Source organism: Trichoplax adhaerens, genomic scaffold (assembly GCF_000150275.1).
Source record: "Trichoplax adhaerens TRIADscaffold_6 genomic scaffold, whole genome shotgun sequence".
Taxonomy (NCBI): domain Eukaryota; kingdom Metazoa; phylum Placozoa; class Uniplacotomia; order Trichoplacea; family Trichoplacidae; genus Trichoplax; species Trichoplax adhaerens.
Window position 1 is genome coordinate 2,723,423 of NW_002060948.1, and position 22,340 is coordinate 2,745,762.

Sequence of the window (22,340 nt, forward strand, 5' to 3'; positions counted from 1 at the left end):
ATTGTATTATGGCAACTGTAATTCAAGCTCAACCCAATGTTGATCAAAATGCAGTCATGATACCACTGGTAGCATCAATGATACGTGTTGCAAGGCAGTCTATTGCTTGCCTTATTTTAGGCATAATTTTGATCATTGCTGGAGGAGTTGCTTATTCTTCCGTTGGTATCTATTTGCTAGGTATAACGAGTTATTTTCACTGTTTCTGGGCCGGAGCACTAGTGAGTCTGATTAATTAAACTTTGATAAGATGTGATGAGCATGCTAGTTCATGCGGTACCGGTAGTCAATTGTACAATTTCTTCAATAGTATCAAAAATTAAGAAATACTTTTTTTTGCGAGAGTCATAACTACGTAGCAGTGATTTATCACTCAATTTACGGTATTAATGAAGCTATCCATCACGAATAACTTAAAAATAATGTAAGAAGTGTGTTTCTAAAATAGCTTAGTTTACATACTGTTTTTATGTAATCAATTAATTATCGTTCGAAATTATATTTTTATAAATTCATAGATAGTTTTCGTTAGGAGATTTTTTCTTGTATATCTGAAGTGCTATAAATTATTCAACTTTTGATGACGGCCTATAAATAGTTGCATAGAATTGATTCATTTGTCGTCTTAATTTAAACAAAATAGTTTTAGTCTTTGTCAACAACCAGATCAGTAATTTATCATTCCCTATAAAAAAAACATTATACCTTCTGAAGTTGTTAAAACAATTAATAAAATAACTAACAATGAATCAGAGATTTTTTATAACTTTCGTTCATTTTAAAGTAGTCTTAAAAGAAATCTTCCAGTTTTACATGTGTAGATTTTAGTAGCAATAACAATTAGCTTACAATAATAGCTTTAACTCTGACTAAATAATTTGATGCAGTGTGGCAATATACATGAACAGATATTACAAATGCATTTTAATTGAACATGCTTGATTTGTGTTATTTATTTAAAATCTGATCAATGTTATTCAGTATGTTGAGCGTGTTGAATAAAAGAGAATTGAACTTATATCTTGTAATGGATAATGTAATATTCAATGTTTCCATGTATAATTGATAAGCGTGGTCTATTTCTTCTAAAGTGGTCGTTGAAGGTAATCTTTAATTACGAAATGGCTTGACAACTATTTATTAATCGCTCTCTTGTTAGATGATAATTTCCTCTTCACTTGGTATCGCGACTTATATCAACATCACTAAGTTTTCACGAGATGTGGTAAGTAAACTAGCTCGATTACAGTATATCCTTATTTCTGATATGCATGACATATTGTTCATTAAAGAGGTGAGTTAGACCTATTACTGCAAGTATGCTTAGAAATTATTAATATGACCATTTTATTCATGTTGAATGAATAAATGCTCAATATCATTAGGCTACTATTCACTTGGCATTCCTCATTCTTGGCATGCTGGCAGCACTTGCAGGGATTATATTTAGTGCTATTAACCTTTCAGGTGCAGCATACCTCTTTCAGAGTAGTGCCTTACGCAACGTAGGGATTGGAAGCTTATGTACCAATAGTGTGGTCATAGTGTTTTACATCATTTACATATCTTACTGCATTTATCATATAATCGTTTACTCTCGTACCTTGCGGATGGTACCTAAAGTGAAGAATGGTCAGGTAAATCAAAGAATAGTTGTATGTGTATCAATAATTTAAGGTTCAAGTTTGATTAATAATGCGAACAAAACAAGAAAGAAATATTTTTGTCGAATAAAGTTTCAATGAAGGCTTACTTGCGATTGAAAGTGATACTAGTAGTTATCACAATTATTTCTCGCTTTGAGTCCATTAATTGTAATCAATCGATGATTACTGCCAAAATTATTAAATTTGTTGTATATAAAATGTATCTATAAGTGTATACCTGAATACATATATTAATAGTAGTAGCAATTGTGGCTCCTGTATTAAGATCATCGCAGATATAATAAGTAATGCTTTCAAGTGAAGTTTCAACTTAGTAATTTATTAATAGCGATAATGCGTGCCTATCTTCAGTATGTAAATTCTTTCTTTCTAGAAACAATTCATTGAGGAAGGAGAGATAGTTTTATCCAATCAATCAGGCGTGAATCAACCAGGATATCAAGTTGCACAACCAACAACGTACGTGGAAACACGAGTTTTATCCAATCAATCAGGCATGAATCAACCAGGATATCAAGTTGCACAATCACCAATGTACGTGGAAACAAGAGGAGAACCCGAGAATGAGAAAAGTTCGACATTTTAAATGATGATCTTTTTTTATATAATTCATTGGATAATTTATACTGTGTACCGCTATACAAATAATAATATAAGAAATAGCTTCGGGACACCATGAAATCTAGTTTACTTATCGTTGAGTTTTAAAGCTAGTTCTTTCTACATTAATTTACATCATTAGTAATCTATTCCCATACATGTACAATGTACATTGTACAGTATATCCGTCGCAGTGAGCTTAATGAAATAAATTGTTTAGAAGTTGATCTAGTGTGCTGTCCTATCTAAGTCTATTTGTGTGATACCTTCCAATCGTGATCGTTCATCGTAGAGTTTATTGAAAATTCTTCTCATCTATGTTTATAGTATGGTTGAGGGGGGGGGGAAGGAATTAATCGCATTATTACATGCTATCTATCTTTAATAGCGTTGATCCTATTCCATCTACAACATGCAAGAGCAATTTAGACCACTTCAATAGATGCGTAGATTGATATGTATTAGGCTATAAAAGAAGACTAATAGAAGGTTCAAGTTGGTTTATTAACCGTATCGTAATAACAAAAAAGTTCAATCTACTGTTGCTACTACGGAATAGGTATATACTGTAAGTAGCGCCATCGGAATGGTGCAAAAAATTAGTCCGCCCGATATTGTACGTATACTATATACCGTATATATATACTGTATATGTCACGTATATAGTGTAGAATATTAATTAAACATAGCCAGCATTCAAAATTGACCTTGCATTTATGAAACAAAGTATCACGAGCAGGGTCATTTTGCTGGCAATGAGAAGGTTAATGTCAGAAAACCAACGGTATACGCGTATATTGCATGCATAGCCGTATATCGCATCATCGCGGACACCTACAGATGCAATTTCAGCGCCAAATTCCCAATAGCACTCTGTTGTAGACTACAGTTATTTTCGCCAACAAAGTTGGCGGATTGAAACTCTGATTATATCATTCGAATCAGTGATTTTAAGAATGATGAGCAGTCAATGGAGTATTTTTTAAAATTGGGGATAAAGATGTGCAAAATTGAGTGTAGACTGTTGGAATTTTGTTTTGAATGGAGGCTTACTTAGGTAGTTCAGTAAGCGTACTGTGTAAGTTTTCAATTTTTGAATATTTTATGGAGTTTTTTCGGTTAACTCTATGCGATAGCCCTACTGAGAAGAAGCTTGCCAGTACTAGACTACCAGTGAGTGAGTCACTACTAGTTGACCGGAGGACTAGGTACTAGTAGGTAGTACGACATCAAGGACGAGCGGACATCGGACATCGGATTTCTGTTGTCCATCAGTCCATCAACAATAGTTAACAACAATAGCTGTACAGTACTTGTACAGTACAGTGTACAGTACACTGTACAGTACGGCGGGATAAGTGATTTGTACTGTAGGTGTACTGTACAGTACTGTAGTGTACAGTACACTGTACAGTACTGTACTGTACTGTATTGTGATGGCTGTGATCATTGTGATGACTAAGTAGTACGACATCAAGGACGAACGGACATCGGACATCGGATTTATGTTGTCCATGAACAATAGCTGTACAGTACAGTACTGTACAGTATGGCGGGATACTCCCAGAGTGATTTGTATTGTTTTGTGATGACTTCGTACTGTACTGGAGTTCCGAGAGAAAATTCTCCCACAACTCCCTGATTCTGAGCATGTGCAGAGTATGCCTCCAAGACAGTTTTCTTCCCTTGATCATCAAGAATGAAATTAGCATCGGGAACTGGATTCTTTCTTGATAGTGTCAATAGAAATAGGATAGTATAGGGTTAGCTATAGTACAGTACAAGTAGCAGAGAGCTGGGCAAAGTATCCCTAGAGAGCGTGTAGTTTATTATAAAAAACTTTTATATTTTATTGTGATAGCTGTGATGACTAGGTAGTACGACATCGAGGACGAGCGGACATCGGACATCGGATTTATGTTGTCCATGAAACAATAGCTGTACAGTACTGTGTACTGTACTGTACAGTATGGCGGGATACTCCCAGAGTGATTTGTACTGTTTTGTGATGACTTCGTACTGTACTGGAGTTCCGAGAGAAAATTCTCCCACAACTCCCTGATTCTGAGCATGTGCAGAGTATGCCTCCAAGACAGTTTTCTTCCCTTGATCATCAAGAATGAAATTAGCATCGGGAACTGGATTCTTTCTTGATAGTGTCAATAGAAATAGGATACTATAGGGTTAGCTATAGTACAAGTAGTAGAGAGCTGGCTAAAGTATCCCTAGAGAGCGTAAAGTTTATTATAAAAGACTATTATATCCTTTACTGATCCATTCTGCGCATACTGATCGTACAGTGCTGTACTTGGAAGAGAGTAGCAAGCGCGATACAGTTCCCAAAGTTATTTATTGATAGAATAAAGCTGTTGTACTGTACAATTAGTGTCTACTCATTGCGATACTGTATATATTTCAAATCTTCCTTCTTGTAAACTTATTCAACGTCATCGATTCATCACTTTGACTACATCATCCAGTTTTTCTACCATATTAGAGACGTACATGTGTCAGACAATTCAATGGCGATTGTTATTACCAATTCTCCTGCTGAAGTAAGGCAGAATAATGCCCAAAGAGCCAAGTTAATGTTGTCCATGAGACGGATTGGGAAAGAAGCGGTCTCCTTCGTCGTTGTAGGCATTTTATTACTCATTACTGGCGGAATTGCTTTTAGTCCTGCTAGGGTTTACTTGGATGGAGTAGTGACTTACGGCCACTGTTTTTGGGTAGCTATACCGGTAAGTAAAACAGATGATAAGATCATAACAACGCTACCGATACAGTAAAGGATTAATTTCAACTGTTGTTGATATAATATGCAAGATAATACAATAAAAGACAACTTTTACTTCCAACACCTAATATCATGTCTACTGGGGGATAGCGGTCTATTTTCAATCTACCTTGACCAACACAATCGACAAAGAATTGAAAATAATTTTTCATTACTGTGCAGTATACTAGATGTTTTTCTTACATTGATTCTCCTTCCTTCACTTGACAATACAGTAAGACGTATTGCCACAACTCCATTCAACCAATAACAACGATTCGATTGATTAGAGTAACATTCGTCCATAATGATGATATATTGCTGTAGTCCTTGTTTGAATTCAATTTCGAAATAGTGTTGATGCCGTCAGTTGTACACGTATTAACACCCCTGCTGCTTGGATAGATGGGACTAACAATATTCAATTAGACTCTTATTTTGATGAACGATATTCTGTACCGTACAGTGCAATCATTGATGAAGCAATAAAATTTGATTCTTTATTTAATTAATAGTTTTCTTTTTTAGCGCATTCAAACATGACTTACTTAGCGGTACGGTCAAAAATTACATTTTAAGAATCAGAATAGAAATGTACAATGACTGCCATAATTGGTATTACTTTCGCGGCAATGAATAGAAAAGCAACTGTGACTAACTTATTCGTACCGTTGAGAAGATAGCATAAAATCAATCAAATAAAAGGTTACATCTAATGTTGATATTGTCGTTGTGATCGATTAAAAGCTTAGTAACCACTGTACTGTACTGTATCTTAGGGGAATTACCTAGTGTGAAAATAATTACTGAATTTACCAGTATAACTTATCAACTTCCAATGTTGATTGAACCCTCATACTTATTTGCCGATATGCTTACATACACTCAAATAAACTAATCGTAACAAAAATACAGCCAATTCTAGTTCAAACTCATCGTAACATTTCCCTTGACTTTCTTCGACTCTTAATATTATAAACTACACTACAGCTAATTGTACAACCTTCTAACTTAGTGCTGCATTTGCAAGTGAATAATTTCGAAACTGTCTTCTATGCGATCTTTACCGTCCATGGAATAATTCATTCTATTATAATTCTACCATACTGTAGTATTGATTAGTGCAATGTGAAAGCATTAATCACTGGTTATTTATTAATACTGCTATTCATTTAACATACAGTTAAATAAATATCATTCGAGTATGATGGACTAATTTTGCGATTCAGTATTCAAAATTATTCAATTGGCAAAGCAATCAAATTTAAGCTAATGTAACGATGATCGCTATCGAAGTCGTTAGATTGTAGATTTACTCAAATCAGCATTTCAGCAATCCATTTATGGCTAATTTTGGGGTAAAAAATAAAGTTTCTATTGTAGTAGTTCTGATCATGAATACTTTGTCGTAGTTACTCGGCACTATTTTCTAGATATTAACATACTCATTAGAGTGTATTAAAGTATTAAATGGAGAGGAAGTTAGCTATATCAAATCAATATTTTATACTAACCATCGCAGATACCCAATTTTTCTACTATTTACTATTATCTTTGCAACTGTTAATGACTGTACTTACTGCACTTTCGTTTTCAATGGAAATGCTGTTAAGTTACATGCTAAATACTAGCTTTCATTACATGTTGTCAGTTTGTCAGTATCGATAATTTGTCTTCATCAAATACTACTTAGCCGCTATTGCATTTAATTTTAATGAATGACCACACAACTTAGTATTAATAATAAATTACATATACTTAATCTAGATGATTGTCGCTGGTGCCTTTGGAATAGCGACATATAACCACGGAAATTATCGACGAAAGATGGTATGATAAATTTCATAAGATCTATGTTTGCTTATTGAATGTTACAAAAGTAGTAAAATATCCACCTAAGTTAAATTTTATTTTATCTTGCAAACGGTTGTATTAAGGGAAACTATTTTTTGTTAATTCAATAATTCATATCTACTATCGATGGATGCAAAATTCAAGATGAATACTTTCTATATAGATTTTATCGATTTCGGTCTGCTGATGCTATGCTTTTACTTCATTACTTTATAATGGACTGATAGGTTATTCCGCATTTAGTTTTTCTTATTGCCAGTATGGCGGCCTCAATCGGTGGAATGGTTATTTTAGGCGTCAATATTTACCACTTTATTCAAAGGGCACAACAAGGTCATATCAAATCTATCACTGCCCTTGGTATAAATATTGCTGTCTTGATTGTATATGTTGGATATTTCTTCACGGGGCTTTACTGCGTCGTAGTATTTTCACGAATTGCAAAAAGTCCGCATATGGCGTCGGTTAGTACTCAAATAAGCAGATACTTAATGCGCGTATATAATGCGGTATGGGTTGTAAGATCTGTAGTAATAGTTTTATTAAATCGCAGTTGAAATAATTCCAATCTAATCTTATTATTGAATATTGTAGATGCAACCGGAGCAGGAACAGATTCCGTTTCAACTAACTAGCAATCAATTGCGTATTGGGCAACAAGACGATCTTTCGCAGCCTCCGCCATCTTACGCAGAGTTACAATTGCATCATAGCGATCCTCCACCTTACGAACAACAGATAGATAGCTTACAGCAGAAGGATTCCGCTGCTTAGCTAGAAGATATTATGTTAAGAAATTGACGTTTGCTGATTGTTTTATTAACGCCTAACTTTCCTTTCTCTTTGTAAAGGAGTAATTGATGAAGGCTTGTATCATTTTCTCTACGACTAGAATCAGTCATAGACTGATAAACAACTTAAAAAATAATTTATTAATTATACTTGTAAAGATTATAATTTATTACAGATATAAAGTTTTCATGCAGCTGTGCACAGTTCTTAAAATGAATAATGCCCTATACTATTTCTTATGACGATAATTTAAAATTTTTAGTTAGTATTATAATGTTAGTAATTATCGTAAATCGATAATTCTGAGCAGAAAGCTACGTAAACTATCTGTATTGTCATTGATTTTAAATTTCGGGCTAAAAATTATATAGTGAATTGATAAGTTTATATTTGCACCTTCTTGTAACAACATTTCGAATATTGTAAACTATACACATGTGCTGATTCTATCTCAGATATATACTATATATATCTTGCAATCAGTAGGCAAAGCAACTAATAAAATATATAACAACTTCTCTATCTACTATTGTTTTCTTGTTTCTTACTTTTAATTTTGTAGATCGTTACCGATACTTTTCTTTAATTTAACTCCTAATTAGGCATTGTTAATTAATTATAAAAGTAGATTTACTATTACGAACGATATTATACGCGTATGTACAACTTTACGCTGTCAATATAGCTTTGCAAAAGTTTTTACGGACCCAACACTAAGTTGACCGTGTATGTACACATTTCACAGTATGTAGATGGGTATAACTTTAAATACTGTATATGATATGATAACTTATTAGTTATTCACTATCGATCAACAGTAGTCCGGTCTTGCTTATACCCTTTAAGATTCAGACCGCTTGTGAACTGCTGCGAAACTTAATTTCAATCCTTTTATGTATGCTTGAATTTAAGGTAAAGTGGAATATTTATGGTATAAGGAAACATAATTTTTACGCGCAAGTTAAATCAGGCTAGTAATAATTAATAAATGAATTTGTATAGAGCTGATTACGGCTTAATATGAAGATTCGTAAATTAGTTAAGTGATTAAAATGGCATCGAGCTGCAGTATGATGTAAGACAAACAATCCTTGCCCTTATCATGGAAACATCATTTATCATGAAACTTGTAAATTCTTTATTTACTCAATCATACACAAGATGGACAAATATTAAAGCTCTTTTTTAATTATAAAAAGAGCACGATGACGTTTAAAACTAAAAAAGAAAGTATTAATTTGTATTTTAATTTGCTAACTAAATACAGACCTATCATGGTACGTTGTTGTAACCTATACTAAGTAACGGTAACTGAATAGGAATTTTTAATCAAAGTAAATAAATGTCCTTGTTTCCAACTTTTAACATGATTATAAGTACCACAATATACGTACTAACTAACTAACGATGTGCTGGATATGACGTTTGATCATAAGTAGGTAGTGTTTGTGGTTGTTGCGAATATTGTTGTGTGTAAGGTTGCGCTTGTTGTGTGTAAGGTTGAGCTTGTTGTGTGTAAGGTTGCGCTTGTTGTATGTAAGGTTGCGCTTGCTGTGCGTATGGTTGCGCTTGTTGTGTGTAAGGTTGTGCTTGTTGTACTTGAGGTTGTGCTTGTTGTACTTGAGGTTGTGCTTGAGGTTGTGGGGCATATGCAGATTGCTGAGGAACTGCAACGCTTTGTTTCATTGACAGCATCTACAAGAAATAGAGATGAGATAGATATTTCTATGAGTATAAACGATTTCATTAAGAATATTATTACTTTTATAGTGAACTAGCTGTTGTTGTATTTCTACAGTATAAGTTTAGAACTACTATTTACTACGTGTATACCTGGTTCGCTGTTCCCGTAGTATCCAATCGTGAAGCGCGAGCGAAAGCTACAAAATGGAAGATAGCCACACCTAAGTAGCTAGAGTAAAATATCGTGACAACGATATTTGTAACTAAAGAGCCAATAATAACTGGATGACCTGAAGAGATGACCCTAACAAGATTGCTAATATTTATGCACGAAATAACTATTCCTCCAATTGCTGCCAGACTGCCGATAACAGAGAATGCAACATGGGCAGGACCCTATAGAATCAATATAGAAAAAGCTTGCTTAATGCATATGCCATGATTAAATTTTACTTGTCAATGCTCTACTAATCATAAAATAAATTCATACCAATTATACTCTAGGATATACAGTATATATATAAAGATAGAAGGCGTTCGTCTTCTTTAAAATAACAGTCGAACGAGGTACAGTAGAGACTACAAAAATTTCTGCTTCAACATGAATTGCAATTTCTAATAATAACTTTAGTACGTAATTATTAATTATGATAAATATATTCTTTTACTGATCTAAATAAAATAATTCTTTAGTTAGTATTACTCGTATAGCATGTACACAGTGTTGGCTGGCAGTAGGTTATAACCCCGGTCAAATAACTCAAGAATTCAGTACAAAAGTACAACCTAAGTCAAATAATAGGCTGTAACAAAGGGTTATAACCAAAGTCAATAGCCAGGAATCACGAAAAACCCGTATTTTTCCAACACTGTGCACATGCATTTTAGCGTTGAAAGGATATTATGATATACAACAATTTCAAAACTACAACTAGAAGTATTGTAAATAATCTGACGAACTATTTACTCGTATTCTTAAGTATATTCCAAAGATATGTAAGTAATTATAAAGTGGTTATATTATGTTGGATATCTAGCCATCATTTTTAAGTTTTTTTAAGTTATATTAAAATATTTTACAATATCGCTGAGCTTACAATTTTTCGTCTGTAGACACCATTGTTATAAGTGGCTATACCTATTGAGCAACTGACGATTATCTGAAAATGTTGATAATTATAAATTTCAATGTTATTAAGAAAGGCTATTAATGGATTTATATTTATATTTGATATTACAGGTTAGTATATAATAGTTTAGTACATTACTAGCAACGATAGAATTACACTTATATACCTTATAATGTGCTTACATAATATAACTATAAAATACGATCTTTTCTTCTATTATAATTAATTTAAATTGAGATATAGGTATAATGTAGTAGAGTGTGTAGAAATGAAGGAAGGTTATTCTCATCGTAAATTGGTTAGTGTAATCATTAGTTAATTGATAAAGTAGAAGCAAAAGTTCCTCTAGACTTTGAATATCATCCAATAAGACCGACATGATAATTAGATTTTATCTTTTGATCTACAGTATTTCACGGCGTGTATAAGATTGAAACAATGTTGTAGGGAGAATTACATATTACACGATAGAAAATGGAATAGATTCGAATCGTTAATAGTAAAATGAAATTTTGATATAGTAAATATCGAATTGATTAGCTATAAATTAACTAATATTCAGTTGGATGTCAGTGATAGGGTTCTTGATTCGATATAAAAGTTTACAAGTCATAGATATTACTGTTATATCGTATTGATGAGAAATTTTTGAGGTATTGCTTTCTGATAGAATAATTTACTCATGTATAGTTGCGTATTCTTACAACATCACGTATATAAATGTATTTGAACTACGGTATACTCGTATATACTTGTTATACAGTATGTTGCGGTCTATAATATGATACACACGTACACTTTTATTTGGAGTCGACGAAGAGGTGTCAGAATCATCAATTAATTATACATCAGGCTATGTGCTTAAATAGCGAGAGAGAAAAGTTAAGTTAATAAGAATCAAATTGTTGGTACAAAAGGTACTGAATATGAAATCAGTTTTTTATGCAAATCTCTAATTTGATCCGTATTGAAATATAATTTATTAATCTTGTGCATCAATGTACTCATTGAGGAAATGATTACTGAGGAGCTAATAATATAAATTTTTTGACTAAAGAGGATAGTTCAACATGCAGTAGTATAAGCTATTTAATGATAGAAAAATTTTCCAAAAAGGAGTAGTACGAAATACAATCTGATTGATGATTCAAGAAAATATTCAGTTGAATGTGATGATAAAATAACGGTTATTTTTAGCAATCACTTTTTATATTATTGATTGGTATTGCAATTCATTTTGTACTGCAAAGTCGTAAAGAAATTCATTATACTTATTAGAGAATAAGTTGTATTTACTGAGAAGTTCAATAATAAGATAGTGGATACGTGTCTTAGTCTTAATATTTTTCGCTCTAGGATTTGATCTGTTGCACCTTTGCTGTAAAATTAACTCTCTTTGATGAATGGCACCCTACCATTGCATAGTACTGTATTACATGGTGAGTATTTTCGATCTGATCCAGGATGTTGGTCGTGTAAAGGTGAAAGTAATTTTTTAATTTTTTATAACTCAATTCCAGTAGTTTAAAATGGATCATTAATCCATTGAATATCTTGTATGTTTACTTATCAGAATGTTTGGCTGAAAAAGAGTTCATTGAATATCGCAAGAGTGTAGGACTTCCTGTACACTGTACAGTATGTCACGCTGTTATTTTGTTTAATAATAATCAACAAGTGAAGGTTATTTTCAAAGGGGGGAACGGTTGAATTTTACGAGATTTTACATGTGTAAGCCTATACTGTACAGTCTGTACGAGTATATCATAAAGTAAAATCCTATTGGAATTGTCGAGTGGGATATTATTCAATAACTAGGATAGCTCTATGCATTCTTGACGACTAAGATTAATCTACTGTAAGATGTGACTGTTATAAAACAGTAGGGTAGGTACACCATCTTCACTTGTAAGAGCAAATTGACTTTCATATTACTAAAAATTGTGACAGGCAGCGAGATTGGATGTAAGACTACCGAGAATGTGGAAAAATGAAGAGTAAAAGTAAAATTTTCCTCCTTTCAAGACTACTATAAGAGTAAAGGACATATGACCTCTAAAATAACATGAGTACAATATTGTCAGTACAAACGACCAAAGAGCAGGAAACAGAATCGACTTCATACTGTGCTACTATCATCGCCACTTACCAAAAATCCAGCCCAAAAACAATGATAGTACGTTCTAATCCCAAGAAGATACTGGCCAACTTGAGGAATAAAGGCAAGACCCCCAGCTATGATTATAATTATTCCAAAAGTTAAAAAACTGATACATTGCCTGGTAATTTTTATTGCCAGTGCCATTTGAGCAACTGATCTGGGCGCTGGAATACCGCTAGGTTGAGTGGTGACGAATGTGGCCATTGTTGAACAATACTAGGCTAAAAGTGTACGTTTTTATCCACAGACTGAAAATACTCTGTTGCAATTTTCAAATAGCCTCCAATTACAAGATAGTATGGCTATCCAAGATGACTGTACCGCTAATGCAAAGGTTAATAATATTGCTACAAAATTGAATGTTGCACTGACTGCCCAAAGTTTTCTGTCAAGGAAGTTCTTTTTACAGCTGATTCACTCTCGCCTTTCACTAATAGTGTGTTGACGATTGCAATACGGAAAGTATTTCAATAGCAGTTACAGTAGCGTAGGTGCTCTTACTCTCCACTGACAATACTCTACTGTATATAATGTAATGTGATCATAGTGATGATCACAAGGGCTGTAGTGAATTGACCAATGCAATAATAATACAGTACAATACAATACTGTATAGTTGGACCACGATTATAGGGGCAGGCGACCCCTGGGAAAATGACTGAAAGATAGTCTGTCAATATGTTGCTTTGAATTACTGTATGTTTTTCAATTTTGAAGAAATGGACTTTTAAGTTGGCTCCAATTGCATACAGAAAGATCAGTACAACCTTGAGCAATTGGCTCTTGATATTTTCATTATTTTTATCACAGTATTAAATAATAAATAATTCTATTTCTTTCAACTTTCCTATATAAACGATCAGTCGTCTCTCCAATCAATTTCCAATTCACGTCGTCCAAGCGACGCCCGGTGATACCGAGTGACACCCACTATTGTCAATAAAGTACAATATCGCTATTGTGCTCAACCAATTGGAGTACTGCAGGCCGTTCACTAGCCCGTCCAGTGACTACAATAGTCAACGACATACGTCATAACTGGTAACCTAGTTCAGCATAATCGACCAGAGAACTGGTTGATCAACAAACTGTATTTCCATCTTAGGCTCGAATTTTCATTGCTGTATGTTGACTATAAATTAGTAAATCTAGCCTACCATCAACCTCCAATTGTTGTACTGTAAGTATCCCATTACTCTATGTTTTCTACCCATCAGGAAATCTGCCCTACCATAAATCTCCAATTACTGTCTCTACTGTATGTACACTATACAGTACTCAGTACTGTACTGGAAGCATTCCATTACTGTACAGCATGTTTACTACATGTATAAAGTACCCAATCTGGCCTACTGTCAACATCGAATTGCTGCTGTACTGTAAGCTGTTAAACCTACCAAAATAGACCACTTTCTTATTTCGTATCCACGGAAAAAAGTCCTAAATTGATGCGCTTGATTATCCTGTTTCTATAATACTAGCCGGATACCATACTGTGCGACTAATGTTACGATTAGTAAGAGAATACAAGCTTCATTGATGTTATACAGTATCTGTATATATCACGCACGATATTACGCATTACATAGTCAGGGCTGAGCCTTCTACAACTTGCTCTACGCAGGGAGTCTGTTACTATTGGTCTAGTTAGAACCATTTTTCGTTTTCAAAATGGAGTAATTTACAATTACGCCTATTAATTATCATGATATTGCTGGCTATAACAACAATACTGGTATTTATTGCACACTTCTGAGAAATTTTCTTTTTGAATTGAATTAGAGTACCGTAATTACATATGTATTGTATGGACATTAGACATGCTGTACATTCATTCAATCGCTCACCACCCTAATTTAACCTATTATAATACAGTAACAATTCTTTCATAATCAAGATAGTCTATTCTTGCATTTCTAGCTCTTTCTACATTTAGAGTGATGTTTTGAAAGGATCTGCAAGTAGAAAATGCAATATACGCGTATAGCTGACCACGAGAGAAAACTTCCTATCTTAAATCTATTCCTACTTTATCAAAAGTTTGTCCTTACGATTTATTGATCGTCATCGTCAATGCTACTCTAACAGAGAATTGATAACGTTTCAATGGAAACGGTCAATCATTCTAAGTACAGTATGGTATTCAAAATTTTGCAGTACAGTGCTCTTACTGCAATCATCACCGCTATCTACCGGTGTCGATATGTAGTGTACAGTACACTGTACGCGTGAGATTGGACGATTTCTTTCTTTTTTTTTTTAAATATGTCAATGCATGTCTAATGTATCAGTAGGACAGCTTAAACGAAGTGTATAAAAAAATTTATGCAAAATGATCAGGCCTACTGTACACTGTCCGTACAGTACGACAGTTTCAGCTAAGAACTTTTCATAAACTGGCGGAATCGAACGTACTTCATGTACAGTACAGTACTGTACTGTAGGTTTTTTTTCTTATAACTTTATGCGATGGATCGATTTACAGTACTGTACTGTACGTACAGTATACCAATTTCTTACTACTGTACTGTAGACTTTCTCTGTGGGCGCTACAAATCCATGAGTTTACAGTACTGTATGTAGAAATAAAATGATTCAAGTGTTATTTAAAATTTACTTTTACTAACTAATATAGAACATTCAGCTCATTAGCTACATGCTGGTATAAAATCGATAAAGTTTTGATATTGATAATAGTATTTAAATAGAATTCTTATATTCTAAAGTGAATGTAAACATGCTGGCCACCGATGAGCTGTCACAGTACTGTACTGTACTTTGCCATCTAAAAATCTGAAGAATTAGTAAACATGGGGTAACTACGTAGGGGATATACAGTATAATAAATATATTATTATACTGTACAGTACAGACGGAATACAACTTTGATTGATTTTTGAGCGAAGGGGAGACATGGAAAAAAATAATTATAATAATCATACTGTACAGTATTACAGTGTACAGTACACTGTACAGTACAGTACAGTACTGTACTGTACTTTGCCATCGAAAAATCTGAAGAATTAGTAAACATGGCGTAACTACGTCGGGGATATACTGTATAAATATTATTATACAGACGAAATACAACACCGACGAACTGTCACAGTACAGTACAGTACTTTACTTTGCCATCTAAAAATCTGAAGAATTAGTAAACATGGCGTAGTACTTACCTAATATTACTATACAGTACTGTACAGAGTATTACAGACGGATTACTGTACAGTACAGTACAACACCGACCAACTGTCACAGTACTGTACACTAGTGTACAGTACAGTACTGTACACTGAGTACTACAGTATGTGCTCATGGTACTGTACAGTACTGTACACTCTGAATGTACAGTGCGGTACAGTACTCTTGGCACTGTACTGTACACAGTGTACAGTACATTGTACACGATAATAAGAATAATTATTACAAGGGAAAATTAACAATTTAGAAGATAACTTTGCCAAATTTATTAATATAGAAGAAGAGACCACGTGACATTTATACGCAGCCGCAGTCCGTATGGCATGTAATTTTATTACAATTAATTATTATTATAGTAGTATTATTATTTATCACTGTTGTTGTTATCACTCAACTAGATTAATAAGCCGCTAATCTAAACTGGGATAGAAGAGAGAAAATATTGATTTATATTGCATCTCCACTCTCCCACTTGATCTATTTCTACTTCAAAACTGCGATCAATTTCATCTTTTGAAAGTGCCATTGGCTGCCCTATCCAATCAACTGGAAATCTACATCCAAATTGTCATTCATTGTCGGGGCAAAAATAACCTAGCCGAAAGATGCCTTCAACCGTTTCTCATTCGGCTTCAGTCAATTTTTACCTGGTAGCAGGTCGAAGAACATGTCTATTTCTTCTCATTAGTGGAGCGATACTTATATTGAATGGCATCTCTTCCTTTTTCATACCATTCGCTAACAATTTCTTTTACCATTTATTTTGGGCCGGAGGAATGGTATGTATACTTGTATAGTATCCATACAATCAATCTTTACATAAACTGAGATTGCAAATGCTATCAAGCGTAAATTCAATTGGGTTCAACTAGATTCACACCATCGTGATTAAAACGATTCCATTTTCCGTTTTACGCCTACTAAAGGCTTTCAAAATTTCTTTTTACTCTTCACTAAACTCATCCTTATAGCTATGGAAATGGATGATTTCATTCCCTCCTTGTTAACGATGATAGTCTACCAGCAATGAAATTAGTTCAAAATTGCTCTGTCTTATGTTGCTTGTAATCGAGTTGATCGCCATTGGGTGGACCTGGTGTCAACCAATATCATGCTCGGTATTGCCCACTTACTTTGGACGTTTTTGGTTCATGTACATCGTTCTTTTTTCTCTCCCTCTTCATTTTAATCGACGTGCATCAACATCTTCTTAATTTTAAAATGAACATTTATCACACTCAAGTCTACCGTAAAGCGGAAATTCTCATGATAAGAAAACGTGCGGTACTCTACAGTATTGTATATGCAATGCGGCCCTAAATCATGCGTGTGTGAATATTGTACAGTATACTGTACAGTATATATAAATATCAATCAACATCGGCCTTTCTCATCTCGATTTACTACTGTAATAATGATCCATTTTATTATTGATATCAGCGATGAACAGATTGAAAATCACAAGCAGATGTGATTTACAATCATCAAGCACTCTCTTTCCGACTAATTTTCACTATAGGCTAGGATTCAACTTACCGTAGCTAGCGACATTTTTTTGGTGACTGGTCTGCAATAAAATGAAGTCATAAGGATATAATCGTATCATGATTATTATATATTTTTATTAATGATCATCATTGGTCATAATCATTGGCAGAAATGCTAACGTTCTTAAAAAATTGGGGTCAATTTGAAGCTTACAGGTTTGACTTCTTCCCTCTACTTCTTTTATGTTTTCCTTACTCGCTAGTAGTACTGTAGTCGTTGAAATTTTAACAATCTTCTACGATAAGAGTATTTCGATAAGGGCAATTTATCAGGTTCCCTAATACAGTACAGTAGTTACATTAATATCTTTCGTGCCGTCTTTTCCAAATACTGTACTGCTGGATTCATCTACACGCATAGGAGAAGAGAATAAAGTCTAAAATAACTAGTAGTGTCTTTCAGTATCAATAGTGCACCATAGCTTTTTATTATTGCATAGATATACACGTTTATACTGGAAGTAGCGTGGAGATTTCATGGTCGTAATGGAGCTCTCGACTAATGTATTGGTAGCGATATTGCTTTAGGAATATAACGTGACCAAAAAAATAAGCTGGATAAATCGAAAGTCATACTGTACGTTACAATTTCTTTTGGCAAACCTTTACTGTAAACTAGTTTAAAGTAGGAGATTCATCGAACGTATATGAAATAACTTTGCTTCGATTGAGTGCATTACAGTAAGTTAATTGACCGTGAATATAATGCCTTTTATTTTCCCATTACAAAAATGAATAATAAAAATAATAAGAAGAGTAAAATATAAATACAGACCAATGTTTACTGGAGTGTAGAAGATATTACCACGGAATACTAAAGAGAGAATCCCGATCTTCTCTCTTTAGCAGTCCTTGGCTGTAAAAACGATGATACATTATTCTAGGAGTCTAGACTCCTAGAATAATGTATCATCGTTAAAGCTATTTTTCTAGACTCTTAGAATAATGTATCATCGTTTAAGCTATTTATGCTGAGTATCTGAGTAATCGGGGTTATTATGAGCGGGTGTCCTGGATTTCATTCCGTAATAATAATTTCGAATAATAATAATAATGACTTGCAAATGTTTCTCGATAATCTCGCATATTTCCCTGCTGTGTCAACATGTTGAATCGCCCAAGTGTGATAATTTTAGTTCTAAACACGATAAATGATAACGAATGGATTGATTTTATTAATAATTAATTGAATGATCAAGCGATAAAAGTGTCTTTTTTTTAATTATCAAGTTGAGCAATGATTATAATATAATTGCTGATTAGCAATACCAATATTAATTTATGGTAGTGAAAGAGAATAGCACAACATACTGTATGGATGATAACTTTTGCACTACTGTACTGCTCGATAGATGAGCAGGTTGAAATCTTTCAGTAAGTATCTTGGCATCAAAATTACGGCATATTTATGTTATTTAATAATATTCATAATATCTTAGAGCCTGCTTTAATTAAACAGTTTTATAGCCAATTTTCGAAATAGGCAGAAAAATCACTGCAATGTTTACCGTTGCATCTTTGTATTTCGACGTCTTAACAGTAGCAATCCCACACATTTTGCAAAGTCACTTTGTATTCACTCATTATTTTGCGGTGCTCATAATAGTGGGCCATCGCCGAGACAATCTATCGTTAAATTAATTCCCATCACAGTATTAGTTTATACCAGTGAAGCAATACTGGCCAAATCTAATATGTTTCCATACAGTAATTTTCGTATAAGGTCGTAGTGAAAGCGGTTCAATGATATACCAATCTATTTTGAATATCCATAAGTTACTGCAATTTTTTCCCAACGACAGATTTGCCCTTAGATAAATTATAATTTATAACATACTGTACACACTGATACATTGTATCAGGTTTGTACACCCAATAAACTTGTGACATCGGCGTGGTAATTTATTCTGCATGTTCATAATAACATGCTGTAAATATTTTCGAATACTGTCGCTGATTTACCAGTAGATGAATTCTGCGAGTATAATTGTGCGCGTTTTAATTACAAAATCTCGGATATTGGACCGTATTCCAAAGCACTGATAATTAAGCATCACTCTTGGTGTACCCATATTTACTGTACTGTATGATAGACCGGTCATCTTACAGTAAAGAATTTCAATAGTGACGAAAATTAAATGAGAAGATACAGTCTAAATTGATGCTGCTGATGGGAAAAAAACTCTAGAATTATACTATTGCACAGAAATCCGGTAATACTGGCAGAAGAGGTGGATGCAGTCATCCTGTATTGACATGGCGTAAGATATTTCGCTGATTTTATATCAGATATCTTTAATTTCCGTAGGATTAGTTGTTAAATAATTTAAAATTAAGCGCTATTGGTCGGTGTACTCTTCTACGAAACGATAATATATATCTGTATATTTTTCATGAAAGACTACCGTGATTAACAGTCAAGAGTAACTTCTAGAGTAATAGCTTGTTTCAGGACATGCTTTACTAACAAATTTCTATTAGATATGTTTTATAAATGTCTTTTAATTCTATATCATTTGTCGATAGTATATCTATGTATGGCAAACATTATTCGCAGTAAGCATTAGGAGATGAATTTACAAAGTTGATAAAACTCTAAATCTTTTGGCGTTTACTTTATTATAGATCTTATGTACTGGATCTATCGGGGCTAAACCATATGGAGGGCTAGCATCAAGAGCGGCAGTAAGTTCAATAACACATAATTAAATATGGTATTAGCTTGTTAGAATTGTTAAAAGAAACGTCAAAGGCTAACTTGGATATCTTCCTTGAATCTTAATTAAACAGTTACGGCATTTCTTTGGCTTCTGTATAATGGCAATATTGGCATCTGTTGCTGGTATCATTCTATCAGTAATGACAATTATTGCTGCTTTGTCACGATATGGCACTGACATGAAATTCGGAATGAATGTTGCTGTTATCGTCTGGTATGCCATTACAATCATGGCTCTGTTTAGGGCTATATATATTTATGCTCAGATATCAAAGTATTTACAGCTTGTTTCATCTTCAGAGGTAAGATGAGAAAATATTTTACAATACTCGACGTACTATTGCCTGAAAATAAAGAATGTAAGAAGAGAACATTTTCAACTTAACCTAAAAAAATTGTTTATTCAACTTTTAGACAAGAAATGAATTGGCCGTTTCGAGCTGTCAATCTCGCAATCAATATGTGTCACCACCAACATATGATCAAGTTGCTAGTGGTACTGCTGGTCATATTACGACTGATGTTGACAAGGATAACGATAGTACTTTACCTGGTCAGTCCAATGTTTTACCACCGACTTATGCAAGTATAGAGGCATTTTCAAAATATACCCCAAACGATGATGAGGCCAAATAGAACTTCTATGAAATAGGAGTTATTAATACTATAATAAGTGGTGCATTGTCGGGCTAATGGAAGGATTTTGTCAAAAAAGCTTAATGTGCCATATTTTACCCTATTTTTAATCGGATATCAGATATTTTATAATTTTCTTTTGGGTATTACATTTAGTTAGTCTGTTATACAGATATTGTAAATAAGGCAAATGTACATGACAACAGGTATACATTATGTTTGCAGCATATGCAAACAGGATATTTACATATACATACTATCACTGCGCCAATCACGAAAGGACTATTGTAGAGCTTCCTATTGCATCGTAAGTAAATACTTGCACAATTTTGCATCAGTATGTAATCTACTTTCACCTTGGTACCTAGAATATCATGTTGACTTGTACATTTGCTATTTCATTTGAAATACTGCTATTACGTATCTGCTTGCAGCAAGATATATTATTTGTTAATACTAGTAGAGCTATATTCGTCATCATAGAACTTCATAAATGCCTTTGACTTTCTTCGACGCTTCGGCCTGTCTTCTTGGATTGGAAATACCGAGTATGTAAAACCTGATATATACAGATTAAACTGTTACAACTGAGTATTACCATGCTAATATTTAATTATCGCAAAAACAACGCAAGAAGACCCTCCTTAATGTCATTCATGTTCTATTTCTGAAATTCTACTGCTAATTCTTAGATTTTTTGATGGTTGCAGTCAATAAATTGTATTCCTAGCTATAATTCGATATATCGTTTGATCTATATTGAAGTAAAACTTGAATAGTTCTATCCTTTGGATCTCAAATTGTTTCATCGTTTAAAGAGTGTAGCATACATTTTATGTTAAAAAACTTAATAATATCTAATTAAGGTCCTGTTTTACTTATATGTACGATTATAATTATTTATTATGAAAGTGAAAGCATCATGGACTACAAGTTACACCGTACAAATACTGCTTCTTTTCTTTTTAATGATGCATCATAAACTTTAAGAATATGGGTATAATGTGTCTGCAAATCATATTCGAATATTTGACCAATATCAATAAAATCTTGATTACCATTATAAACTGTTTAAAATTCGTATACGTCATATCCTTGTTTGTGATATTACGCATGCGATGCGTGTTCTAATCATTCTAGTAGACTATCGAGACTAATACCAGGTTTACAAGTGTAACGGCACTTATTTTTTGTATACGTATTTTTTAGGATAGCAGATATGATTCTCGATCAAATACTATTGTGTAATGTCTAATATTTGATTACATATATTAGTGAATGACCTTAATGAATCATTCATATACTGTAGTATATGTATGAGAGATTTAAATGCAACAGTAATATTTAACTAGTAAATTCAATACTGACCTTGATTACTAATTAATTAAACGCGTAATTATTGGCCAAATCCTGTATGAAATATATTGTATAGCACTAATAAAATGATTTAACTTATCCACGCAAAAAGAGTTTCAACTGTTCTGCTATAAAATAGCAAAATGTAATTTATAAGCTATAAATATCTAGATATAGCACTTTCTATAAAATAACATCATTATTGACACCGATGTGTC

The 22,340-nt window shown here is 33.4% G+C and overlaps 4 protein-coding genes across 4 annotated transcripts; 3 read left to right on the forward strand and 1 right to left on the reverse strand.

Moving 5' to 3' along the window:
- Positions 1–1,158: 1,158 nt before the first annotated feature.
- On the forward strand, positions 1,159–2,280 carry TRIADDRAFT_64005 (uncharacterized protein). Its single transcript, XM_002113312.1, has 3 exons — positions 1,159–1,225; positions 1,386–1,637; positions 2,041–2,280. The coding sequence occupies exons 1-3, from the start codon at positions 1,160–1,162 to the stop codon at positions 2,251–2,253; spliced, it is 531 nt and encodes a 176-aa protein (XP_002113348.1). The 5' UTR covers position 1,159; the 3' UTR covers positions 2,254–2,280.
- A 2,509-nt stretch (positions 2,281–4,789) lies between these two features.
- Positions 4,790–7,671, forward strand: TRIADDRAFT_57406 (uncharacterized protein; the record flags this gene model as incomplete). Its single annotated transcript, XM_002113313.1, has 4 exons — positions 4,790–5,008; positions 6,811–6,873; positions 7,125–7,361; positions 7,492–7,671. 4 exons carry the CDS (start codon positions 4,790–4,792, stop codon positions 7,669–7,671), a joined length of 699 nt encoding a protein of 232 aa, XP_002113349.1.
- A 1,419-nt stretch (positions 7,672–9,090) lies between these two features.
- TRIADDRAFT_57407 (uncharacterized protein) lies at positions 9,091–12,867 on the reverse strand (the record flags this gene model as incomplete). The annotated part of the gene is made up of 4 exons (XM_002113669.1): positions 9,091–9,384; positions 9,523–9,768; positions 10,470–10,532; positions 12,652–12,867. The coding sequence occupies 4 exons, from the start codon at positions 12,865–12,867 to the stop codon at positions 9,091–9,093; spliced, it is 819 nt and encodes a 272-aa protein (XP_002113705.1).
- Positions 12,868–20,228: 7,361 nt separating this feature from the next.
- Positions 20,229–20,766, forward strand: TRIADDRAFT_57408 (uncharacterized protein; the record flags this gene model as incomplete). Its single annotated transcript, XM_002113314.1, has 2 exons — positions 20,229–20,432; positions 20,545–20,766. The coding sequence occupies 2 exons, from the start codon at positions 20,229–20,231 to the stop codon at positions 20,764–20,766; spliced, it is 426 nt and encodes a 141-aa protein (XP_002113350.1).
- Between the last annotated feature and the right edge of the window lie 1,574 nt (positions 20,767–22,340).

Coding starts and splice junctions, on each gene's coding strand:
- TRIADDRAFT_64005 (XM_002113312.1), top strand. CDS start 1,160: ATGATAATTTCCTCTTCACTTGGTATCGCGACTTATATCAACATCACT. Junction 1,226..1,385: donor CTAAGTTTTCACGAGATGTG/GTAAGTAAACTA, acceptor CAATATCATTAG/GCTACTATTCACTTGGCATT. Junction 1,638..2,040: donor CTAAAGTGAAGAATGGTCAG/GTAAATCAAAGA, acceptor CTTTCTTTCTAG/AAACAATTCATTGAGGAAGG.